General features: G+C 46.9%; 1 protein-coding gene across 1 annotated transcript in view; it reads left to right on the forward strand.

The window, feature by feature from the left end:
• Positions 1 to 11794, forward strand: part of GLRX3 (glutaredoxin 3) — a 22181-nt gene that overhangs the window by 9672 nt on the left and 715 nt on the right. Inside the window, exons 4-9 of the mRNA XM_005879648.1 lie at positions 3141 to 3313; positions 3546 to 3607; positions 4981 to 5038; positions 6570 to 6622; positions 8760 to 8799; positions 8879 to 8971. Coding sequence (XP_005879710.1) covers positions 3141 to 3313; positions 3546 to 3607; positions 4981 to 5038; positions 6570 to 6622; positions 8760 to 8799; positions 8879 to 8971 — 479 coding nt within the window. The remainder of the gene's footprint in view (positions 1 to 3140; positions 3314 to 3545; positions 3608 to 4980; positions 5039 to 6569; positions 6623 to 8759; positions 8800 to 8878; positions 8972 to 11794) is intronic.

Raw genomic sequence — 11794 nt, forward strand, 5'->3', positions numbered from 1 at the left:
TTTTAAAAAGTGGCCCCCCCCCCCCCCCCCCCCCCATATTTCAAGTACCTATAACTACATTTTAAAAAGGCTTTTCTACTTCCTGATGTTTGGTTTTTGCTACATGCCTTTCTGTCCCATATAGGAAATAGATCATTGCACGGTGCTGGTATTCTCTAATAAAATACCCACCTGAGGATGAATTGGGAGATGTTTTATTTGCCTGCCCATTAACTTCCTTCATCAGCTCTGCTTCCATTGCTTGCCCGTTTCTGTGCGCACTGCGACACAAGCTCTTGATCTTCCAGTGTTTCTTAGAGGATTGTGTACCACTTTCGCCCTCTTCCTTCCTGAGCCTGTGTCGTGGGAAGTTGTTTTGCTCCCCTCTTAGCCTATTTGAGGTGAAGCCTGGGCAGAGCCTCCTTTGTCATGGCTATTGGCTGTGTGGACTCGGGCGGCTGGTACTTCTGTGTTGCACTGAGTTCACTTTGAAAGCATTCCCATCAGTAATAACCATGGCTCCCTTTGATGCCGTGGCTTTTTGATTAGCTGGCTCCCACCTCACTTTTAGTTAATCAGAAAAAACGTGAGGGAGTAACACCATTTTGTATCAAGGAACCTTGAAAGCTGTTTCCGGGTCTGCCCTGGAGTCTCCTTGTTCTCAGCCCAGCCCCTGCACGGCTCACGTCTGTCTTCCTAACCTTCCGTGCGCTCTGTCTGCGGAATCGTAGTGTGTTACGAGCCTGACATGTCGGTAGGGGCTCAGTTGACAGGATTAGGTTGTCATTCTGTGATCCTAGGAAGACAGGACACAGAGGGCCCTCGTGTGTTAGGGGGATGTTTATGAAGCACCGAGCTGTACATCCTTTTAAGCAGAATGTAAAATCCTCGAACATGCAGGTTCATTAAGTTAGTTGGGAATTCTTTTATCTATTTCAGTTAACAAAGCTTTTAGCAAAAGGAAAGGTATTTGAACCGCAGAACAGAAATTTCTCCTGCAGTGAGAGTCATCTAATTGGGTTTTACTTTTTAAATCAGACACAAAAACATGGAAGGTTCAGGAGTGTTCTTTCGGGTTTCATTGTTAGTGATGAAATGTGGCAGTTAGCTTATTATTCACGGCTTCTGTCCTGGTAGAAATGACTACAGGTAGAAAGAGTGATTCTGTGGCAGTTAAACATGGGTTTTCTACTTTTAAATATCTTTATTGCATGTGCGCATGCATGCATGCATGCATTTTTCTTTAAAAAAGTGTGTGTAAATATTTTGTTATTAGAAGAAAGCCTTCTTACTATTTTATCCTTAAGCATAACATTTCCAGTCTGCCACTTTAACCCTTAAAAATGAAGCACTACCAATCAATCTTTCTGGTCTGCATGTAATTGCCTGAAGCTAAAATAAAGCTCTTTCGCAGCCAGTTACAGTAGAAATGAGTTAATATATTGGCAACAGAATAACCATCAGCCATCAGCCGTTAGCTGTTTACTAATGAACTCCCAGATGAATGAAAAAATTTCAGAGTCAGTGTTTTACTTCAGGCTGTACATGAACTTAACACTTCAGTTGTAGAAAGCAACTTCTATGCTATACAAATAAATATAGGGGGCAAAAGGAGGTTTACAGTTGCTCATATGGAAAATAATACGATGATAAATAAATAATAATGCAGGAATAAACTGTGTTTCCTGTACAGCTGTAAACCCCTTTTGTCCACCCTGTACTGGTGCTGCTGTCAATAGGCTTTGGGCTGGGAGATGTTTGGTGCTCACTAATAGATCCAAATCTTGGTAGTAAAGGTGCTTTTGCATGGCATCAGGTAGAGCCTGATCTTGAAATAATCTTTTCTTTGTTTTCTTGCTTGCTTTGTTTTCCTTTTTTGTTAATCCTCACTGGAGGATATTTTTCCTATTGCCTTTTTTTAGAGAGTGGAAGGGAGGGAGGAAGGAAGAGAGAAACATCAAGTGAGAGAGACACATCAATTGGTTGCCTCCTGCATGCACCCTGACCTGGGCCGGGATTGAACCTGTAAACCAGGTATGTGCTCTTGATGGGGAATCGAATGCGAGATGCCTCAGTGCTCAGGCTGATGCTCTAACCACTGAGAACACTGGTCAGGGCTGGAAATAATCTTATACTGAATTTTATGATTCAGTTTTATTTACAAATAATTGCAAGTATTGAAAACACTTGGGAAGAATTAGCTTACAGAAAGAAAAATATCCTCTTTTCAGACAAGAACAATAGGTTTATAAAAGACTGATATTCACACTCTTATTCTTCAGTACTAATGTCATCCTAAGAAAAGGATGTCAAAAAAGTATGGAACAAAAATGTGTCACTAAATATAATAAAATTATGGAGCATAAGATTGTCACTACAGTGTAGGGAAAAAAATCACATAACGTACTTTGGGGAATGTAAATAGTTTAAAAAAAGAAACTGCCAAGTTATGACACCAGATGAGAAAGAGCTCCCTCAGCTTATTGACAGTTCATATATTATAACAGAGGGGGTAGCTTTGAAACCCAGTGTGCAGAAGTATCCCTTTTAGACTACACAGAACACATTCACTTGCTTTTTAATTTCTCCTATTTAGAGGTGGCAAAGATTAAGAACTGCTGAAATGATTACATGGGAAGTAGTAATGGGCAAACCGAACTGGGTCTCCAGTATGGCCAAGTAGTAGTTAAAAATAACTGTTGTAGAGCTCTTCCCTCCACCAGTGTTGATTCTCACAGATGCACACAGCAGAGCGGGCAGGATCAGTCCCGGGGTCCAGGTCAGTCCCCTGATTGATAGGCCAGGGCTTGAGGCTCTGCTTTTTGGCTTGTACTGTTTCTTTTACAACAAAAAAATGTGCCTGATATCGAAGAGGAACTTTGATAAACACAAACACACACACACACACATTTAAAAAAATTCACAAGTGTATTAAAAAGTTAAATCATGTGAACATGTGGTATGTGGTTCAGCAATAGATAAGGGGTTCTTGGAATTTGTTTTCTCTGCACACTATTCAGCCATGGTTATGAAATCACTGGTAAAATAGAGGCAGACATCTGTGGTTAGTAGATATATGTACTCTGAATTTCAAGTGGTGTGTGTGTTTGTGCAAGAGAGAGAGAGAAACTAAGTTTTTTATTTTCTTTTTCTCTATTCAGGTTTCAGCAAGCAGATGGTGGAAATTCTCAACAAACACAATATTCAGTTTAGCAGTTTTGATATCTTCTCAGATGAAGAAGTTCGTCAGGGCCTCAAAACCTATTCTAATTGGCCCACCTACCCCCAGCTCTATGTGTCTGGCGAACTCATAGGAGGACTCGACATAGTGAAGGTTAGAATTGGGAAGGTGTACTGGTACCGAGTTTTCATTTAGAGCGCAGTTTCTTGAGAGCTGGACTAGGTCCAAAGAGTAAGTTTCTTAAGAACCTCTCCATTTAGCAGGCTCAGTCTGGAACCTATGCAGGGCATTTCTGATGAGATGACTGTGACTGGCATTCTGTGTTAGGGTGTGGCCAGGATTTACCTGCAAATGCTTCCTTCAGCTTAACCTGTGTTTATTTCAGGAGCTGGAAGCATCTGAAGAACTAGATACAATTTGCCCCAAAGCCCCCAAATTAGAGGAAAGGTAAGTCTTTTAAGAGTTTCAAATAGTCTGTCGTTATTTTTAAAAATATTTTTAAAATTCTCAGCCTTTGCATTGCCTTTCTGTACAGAAATCAGAGATTTGTCTCATATGCCAAGTTCATCATTCTGCTGTTTGCAGTCAGACAAGTCATGCTCACTCAGGAAGGTGTGATTTGGACTGGGGAGTGTTGTGTGTCACTTTAATGACTAAGTGGAGGTTATTCTTTGTTTTTATAGAAATGTTATTGCTACAATGGGATGGGCACGTTGTAGTTGTCTCTGCATTTCTGAGCCAGGATCCAGCTGTCTCTTCATTTGCTCTCTGTTGAATGCACCTGAATCTCTGTGGTCAGACACCAAGGGATGGCTGGCTAGAATTATGTCGGAATTAAGTTCAGTGTATTTTGAGTAACAATTTAAAGGGCTCCTGGGAGGAAAAGTGCAGGAGCCAGAGTTCCTGGGCTTGGTGACATCTGTTGGGGGGGTGGGGGGGTGGACAGAGGGACCTGTTTTGCTTCCCTGGATGCAGGTGGTGGTTACTAGGTGAGAGATTGGGATCAGCATCATGTCGTTTCTTACTGTTTTTTGTTTGTTTATTTTGAGAATTAGCTAATCGCACTCTGTTGAAAGTGTACACGACAGCTTTGTGCGTGATTTGTGGTTCCATTTGTGACAACTTTATTCTGTGAGGAGATTTGGAGCCACCACGAAGGATCCAGAGAACCAGGGGCAGGAGGAGAACATGGTGATGGGCCACCACGGGGCCTAGAGGGTCTTCCGCAGCCACTGTCCCCACACTGACTGTTCCTGAGATCTGTTTCTAGGCTCTAGGCTAATATGCAGATGGTGCGCATTCTGACAGCAAGTTAGCTCCTGGTGCTTGAAAGATTGTGCGAAATATTCAGCTGAAGTTAAGACGAGAGCATTTGATTTTAGCAGCTGGTGTTAGTGGTGTTCCAAGACGTAGTGCTCCCCTCAGGGGTGGCCTTGTGGGCACTGAGCGTGCGGAGCCCTGCGCAGCCTCAGGAGGAAGGAGACATGCAGGATGGAGTGCTGGAGGTTCCGGATGGGCCCCTTATCGAACAAGTCCTTATTGAACTGGGTATTATTATTTTTTTTAGAACTGTGAGTTGATGGGCTTAAATTGCAACTTGAAGGAACATTCTTTGCCTTAAAAAGCCACATTGTGTTTTACAGTGGCTTAGGGAGAGAGTGAAATAAAGGGAAATGTCAATGCATTTGCTTGTTTAATGCCATTCAGAGCTGCGAACCATCATCCTGCTATCCCTCAGCATGCACGTTGCTCCTGAAGCGCAGCGAAAGTGGGGTTTAATAATTGAGCTGAGCCGTTTCATATCAATTTTCTCTCCTTAGGCTCAAAGTACTGACAAATAAAGCTTCTGTGATGCTCTTTATGAAAGGAAACAAACAGGTAAAGAACTCAAAAATGGTTTTACTTGTAATTTCTTTTGATGGTAACATGTGCAGCAAGGGGACACTTACCGGCTTTTTCCCAGCGTTGGCTAATGGAGCCGCGGAGGCACCAGGAAGTTATCTGGGCCTAATTGGTGCTTGTGGACACCAGACCCAGTCATCTGCATGTTCTGACTGTCCTGGCATCGCACGCCGTGGGGTGTGTTTCTTTCTGCTGTCAGACTGTCAGCTCACAGGTCAGCAGTGTTCTCACTTCCTGGTCTGTGAGTTGCTGTCGGGACCATGACTTAGTCCACAGAGTGCAGTCTGGTCACTGCTTCCTGGGTCCAGGAACCTCATGGGTCTCAGGTTTGCGGCTTTAGGCCATCCTGGAAGTGTAACCCCTGCTGCCGCCTGTGTGCTCAGTGCTTGTGTGATGAATGAGTGAAATCGTTTCGGCATTTTTTTTCTTTTCTGTAACTGCATATTCCTATTTTTCTACAAAGAGAGTTCTTAGTGTTCATCAAATCCTCAAAGGGTCTGCCCCTCACTGGCTAAGAACCACTGACGCATCCGACTTCCCTCTAAATGCTGTTTCGCTGGGTGGTTCCTCTGGTGTCAGGGTGCTTGTCACTTGTGGCAGGTGGTTCTTGGAGCTGCTCTGCCGTCACTTCACAGAGCTTCGCCTTCCCTTGGTGCACAGCCTGGTGCCGCCCGCACAGCGTCTGCGAGCACGTGGTCGCCATCACTGTGGAGTTAATATAGCTAATACAGTGACACCAACTATCTTACATAGGAATCAGTTCATACAACTGTTATAATGAAAGCAGGACAACTAGGAAAGTGGTCAGATAAATTCCAACATGTGATCCCTGGATGAGGACCTAGACTCTTTGACTGGTCCACTGTATTTATGAAAACAAAATAGAGGAAGCTAGTAATTCCCAGTAGTGAAAAGCCATCTTTTCTTTTTGGTGATTATTTTTATTCTCAAAACACTTTTTTCCCCCCCTGGAAGCCCAGACAGTATTCATGCATTTTGGGAACATAATTATTAGTGCCATTAAGGTGTTTGTGTGGCCCCAAGTCTTCCCTCAGGATTGAGGGGATTTGAGATTCTGTGCATGAAAAATGTGTAAGATTTCCATAACCTGAAAAAAGTTTGGAACAGGAAGAGGATGATGATGGCGAAAGGTTGAGTATTGAGATGGTCTCCGTGAGTGACATCTCAGGAGAGCGTGGGGGGTTTACTCGAGGGTCTTCTGACCACAAGATAGAAGCTACTAGACACACGCCCTCCCCTTGGTTACAGACCGAAGTGAATCTGTGGGGCGGGGGAGGGTGCGTTTGAGCCGATGTCTCCAGGTCAGTACTGGAGGTGCCCCTGAGCCCTCACCCGTCTGACTGCCCTGTGATGTGAAGGGCCCTGAGGCTCGTCCTCACCCACCAGCTGTCCCAGGACAGAGCGTGAGGGACAGCCATGCCGTGGGCTGTGGGCCGTGGGCTGTGGGGAAATGCCATGCATCTTCACTTTTTCTCTCTGCATTTAGGAAGCTAAGTGTGGATTCAGCAAACAGATTCTGGAAATACTAAATAGTACTGGGTAAGTCAGTCTTACTTTTAAATGGTCTGTTTAAGAAGTTCTAACTTTTCAGTTATATCTAAATCCATGCATTTTTATCTAGTATTGTTGTTATACTGGTTTGTGAATGCTTTAAGTTAGATTACAACAGAATGTTCTGGCCAATGTCAAACTCCTGGTAACATTTCTCAGGCAACAATGAAATAACTATTTGTCTACTTTCCCAGAGGAAAGTGAATAACTGAGTTCTTACCAGGCATAAAGATATTTTGGAGAAAGTGAATTATGGGTGTTTTAATTTTCTTTAAAAACATTTTAGTGCCTAAATCGTCCACAGAGCAGATGGGGTAAGTATTCAGGTCGATTTATGGATCTGAGGAGGAGGGTAAATTACATGCAAGGTCCTTGCTTTTCATCTGCTCAGTGATAAGCTGTCAGGTGAGAAAATTGTGATTGATTTTTATGGTTAAAAACAACCACTTTTATATGTCAATTATACCTCAATTTAAAAAATTAAAACAAAACCACTTGGAGATATTTACACATGTTTTATAGAGTTTGTCATGTGTTTTTGCTTATTTTTTTTATTTCACAATTGCTTTTTAATATACGTTTTCTAACCATAGCTTTAAATAGATGAGGCAGCCCTATGAAATTATAGGGAAAGTAATCTTCGAAATAATTTAGACATTCTTGGGGAGAGTTGAAATAGTCAAATAGTACAGGTTTATGTACAATTTTAGGGACATAAAAAGAAAAAGGATAGATTTCTTAAAATGATTGTGACATTTCACAGAGCAGAGTCTGGTCAGCCTGTCCTGTGTGTTGAGCCTCCTGTTCACTCTGCGGAGGATGGAGGACAGCTGGCTTGGTCTTGGTCCTTATTTTTATGGCCCTTCCTCTGTCTGCCCTCGGCCACAGCTCCACGGAGACACACTCAGTCCACTCCTTCCTGGCCGCAGCCTATCCCTGGGCGCCCTCTGCTTGTTCATGAGCCAGGACATGACAGCTCGCAGACTTGGGAAGGGCTCCCTGCTTTCTGTCCTGTATCTGTGCAGTCCAGACCGGACGGGAGGGCAGTTCTTGGGGGGCTGGGCTTCCGAGGGAGACAGTGTCCCACGACCCGAGCCTTGGTAAACAGGATGGCGCTGCGGTGGGCGCCCGTGGAGCCTCTGCGGCTCTGTAGCGGGAACACACCGTGAACTTGGGGGGTCACGGCGTGGAGAAAGCAAGCCCGGCTCTTTGTTCTTTCTCCTCTGATCTCGCGCTTGTCTTTTCCTTGCTAGTCCAGATGAACTCGCCGCAAGGGCTGAGTCCCAGGTGCACGTTGAGGTGTGAATGGTCCCTTACAAAGAACTGCTGGGACCCTCAGGCCCATGCGCCTGGGCCCCGGGCTCCCTAGGTCCCTGACAGGTGGCCTGTCACTCGCCCTTTTTATCAGACTGTTCAGCTGAAGATCTGCCTCCCTTAGTTCACCCTGAAGGGAGACTTACCTCGTGTAGGTCCTTTTTGATTCCCTTTTGCTCTTTCAAACATCTCTTTTCTCGTACTTGCTGCTGGTTAATCCTGTCGTCTTTTTTGAGTATTTCTGTGCCATGGATAGTTTTCTTGGGAACTTGTTGACCAAGTAACCAAGGTTTCCCTTGAGGGTGGTCTCAGATTTTGTATATGGCGTTTTCTTTGGCCAGTTTTTGGACCTACACATAGGACCCTCACGCCTGGCCACACGCCTGGCCTCACGCTGACTGATTCCCTGACCACCACGCAGGTAAAGCAGAGCCCCGTCCTGGAGTCAGTCCATTCCCATGTCGCAAGGCGGCATTCGCTGGCAGTGAGGGTGTCCTGGCTGGTGAGTCCCAGCAGCTCCGGCCGTGGCCTGCGGCATCTGAATGTTTCTCTTGCCCTTTAGGAGAAGGTCTGCTGGCCCCTGTGTAACCTCGTATTGCCTAGAGAAAAATTCAGACACGTTTGTGTCTTGGCATGACTTAGTCTGAATAGTACCCGACGGAGTAAGAAGTAAAATCATTTCCGTTTTTCTACAGTAAATTTTGTTGGCACCAAAATGGTTGATTTTCTTGACTATTTTAAAAACACAAAGTAGGTTTACAATTTCTGTTTAGAACTGAATTGTCTGTTAAAACGTTTTCTCCTGTTGCAGTGTTGAATATGAGACGTTTGACATATTGGAGGATGAGGAGGTAAGTTCTGTCTTTATGTCCTTGGTCTCTGCGTCCCTTGCGCTGAGGGCAGGTGTCAGGGTTCCTGCTGTTTTCGTAGGTGCGGCAGGGACTGAAGACCTTCTCCAACTGGCCCACGTACCCGCAGCTGTATGTGAAAGGGGAGCTGGTCGGAGGGCTGGACATCGTTAAGGTGAGTCCCGCGCACCGGCGCCCTAAGACGGGAACATGAGAGTTCCGTTTCGAACAGGAACTCTGGGCTGTCCTGGCCGCCTTGCTCTTCCGGCCTCACGTCCAGGCCCTTGTACACCATGTTACCCTGTCTGGGCCCTCGTATCTGGTCATCTCCCCGTCACTGCCCTGTCAGACCGTCCTCACCGCTCACCTGAGCCCCAGGCTCTGCCTCACGGTGGGGCCTGACCCGACACTGGCTGCTGCTCCGGGAGCCCCTGCAGCTCCTGAGCGAGGCCGCCAAGCCCAGTCTGGAGCGTGGTGCTCAGAGCAGCTCACACCGCGGCCGTGCTCCAGATGCAGCTTCCTCCCGCTGCACTGAGTCTGTGGGACTTCCCTGCGTGTTTTCAGCTTTTCCTCACGGCCGCCTCTGCTTTGGGGGGCCTCGCACGTTCCATAGTTCAGTCTGTTCTTTGTATCCATTAGGGTTGCTCTTGTCTGGGAATCACCTAGACCCATGGTCGGCAAACTGGCCTCTTGAGTGTGGCTCTTCCTAAGCCTTAGGAGTACCCTAATTAAGTTAATAACAATGTACCTACCTATATAGTTTAAGTGTAAAAAATTTGGCTCTCAAAAGAAATTTCAGTCGTTGTACTGTTGATATTTGGCTCTGTTGACTAATGAGTTTGCCGACCACTGACCTAGAGTATTCCAGCTAGAAATGTTTGCTTCTGCTCCTGAAGTCCTTTAGACTCAATGTGCCTTTAGACTCACATTGTTATAATTATTCTACTACTAGAGGCCCGATGCACGAAATTCGTGGAAGAGTCGGCCTTCGCAGCCGCGGCTGCCTGGATCCTTCCCTCGCAGCCGCCCTGGCTTCACCCTGGAAGGACATCCGGTCTGATTAGCATATTGCGCTTTTATCATTGTAGATTTTCTCATGTTACTCTGTTCTGCCTCACTCACATGCTCTTGGTGACAACAGGCCGTAGGCAGGAGGCCTGAGTCGCAGTGCCAGCCGGCCCTGTGGTCACTGCCTAGTTTCCTGAAGGGAAACCACAGGATTGCTTAGGCCAGGCCAGGTCCCCGGGTCTCAGATGCTAGAAAATCGGTTCCTTCTCAGACTGTGAGCACGTGTCAAGGGCCCACTGTTTCTTACATGTCTTCAGGGATTTGCTCCTTCTTTGTTGGCTTTAAACTCTCGTTGAATTTTCACTGGCCATGGCTTTTCTTCTAGAATTTAAAGTCTAGAAGTGCGATGGCACCTGTGTGCTGCAGACACTACTGAGGAGCTGACACCCCACACTGGCCCCCCTGTGTGACGGTGCTGGAGGGGGCGGCAGTGGTGGGTATGGCAGGGCCTGAGCAGGGGCGTGGCCAGGCCGCGAGCTGCTCCTGCGCCCAGGCCGTCCTCTGCCTGGACTTCCTCTGAGGTCACATCTCTGGCTTAGGTGGAAGGCAAGTAGTAAGTGATACTGCTTCTAGTTACGTTGGAGAACGAAAGCTGTAAAGCCACACTTTGTAACGTGAAGGAATCCGAGCAGGGCCTGCGTGGCGTCAGTGCTGTGGTGGAAGGTTCTATAGGCCGGCCTTTGCGTGCAGAGGCTGCAGGCTTTCGGGTTTGACATCACACTTTCAGGCGAGCCAGGGAGGCATGTTTCTGCTAAACTGTCTACTCCTGGTGGGAAAAAGGTCTACCTTAGTAGCTTTTGAATAGCCCTGAAGCAACAGAAACAGATCTGCATCTGTTATTTTATACAGGGATTTTATTTTTGTAAAACACAGTCTTCAGACCCCAAATTCTCTCGAGCCTGTTCTTGTCTGAATGTTTTATAGCCAGTACCTTAGCCATCGGTAACTCTTGGGAAGATGCAATCAATAAATCTCATTTAATTCTGCAGCTGAGCTGCACGGCAGCTTCTAGGTCTGCAACAGGGTGTTGGCCATATGCCTTGATGCTCACCTGCGGGAACATAGGAGTTTGGGGATTTGTTCTTTGGGAAGATAACTGGGAGCAGCTCCCGGATCGGCATTTTGGTGTGTTTCTTGCAGGGCGGGGCTCTTCATCTATAGGTTAGTTAACACCGGGGTTACGTTCCCAGGGGGTCTGTTCTGGCCTCTTTGGGAGCAGAGTGCTTGCTTCTCTGATAAATGGGTGATTGACTATATGGACTAGTGGTCAGTGACCCAGTCAGTCTCACGTCCTGACCATCTTAGCTGCTGTGCAGTGTGGACTCAGTGAGTGCGTCTCAGCTCTGAGGGGTCCACTCTGGAGAGTGTGTGGAGTCCGAGCATTTAGACCTGGTCGCCCTTAAACTGCCCCTGAGGACAGCTGCTGTGCCAGGACTCCCGCCGGGCCAGCGCACTGCTCTAGTGCCGCAGCCTGAGAGAGGCCGTCCCGTCAGGGGGTCACAGGCCTGGGGAAGTAGGCGAGCTGTCTGCCATGTCAGCCAGGACGTCCTCCATCCGATCTACCCGAGGGCCTACCCGAGGGCCGCCGGCCTCCTGGGGCGTGAGCTCGGGACAGCCCGCGGAGCTTTGGTGCAGCAGGGCAGCTGCTGTTCTGTGGGGGTGGATCCCAAGGCACCGCTGCCGGCGGCTGAGAGCGTGGGACAGGATCTCCCCTCCCAGGTCTAACCCACGAGGAGCTCGCCTGGGGCTATTGATTGGTGTTCAGGCTGCTTCCTAAGAACCTGGCATGTTCCATCAAATTAAACTAGAAAACTTGATCCTTCGGTCACACTTTAAACTTGATGGCTGTGTTCCAGCTTTTCTGGAGATTTCTGCAGCACGTGCTGGTTGCTGGCCTTTACGCTGTATTTACACGGCAGTGCGGTGGCTT

Source organism: Myotis brandtii, unplaced genomic scaffold (genome assembly GCF_000412655.1).
Source record: "Myotis brandtii unplaced genomic scaffold, ASM41265v1 scaffold604, whole genome shotgun sequence".
Lineage (NCBI taxonomy): Eukaryota > Metazoa > Chordata > Mammalia > Chiroptera > Vespertilionidae > Myotis > Myotis brandtii.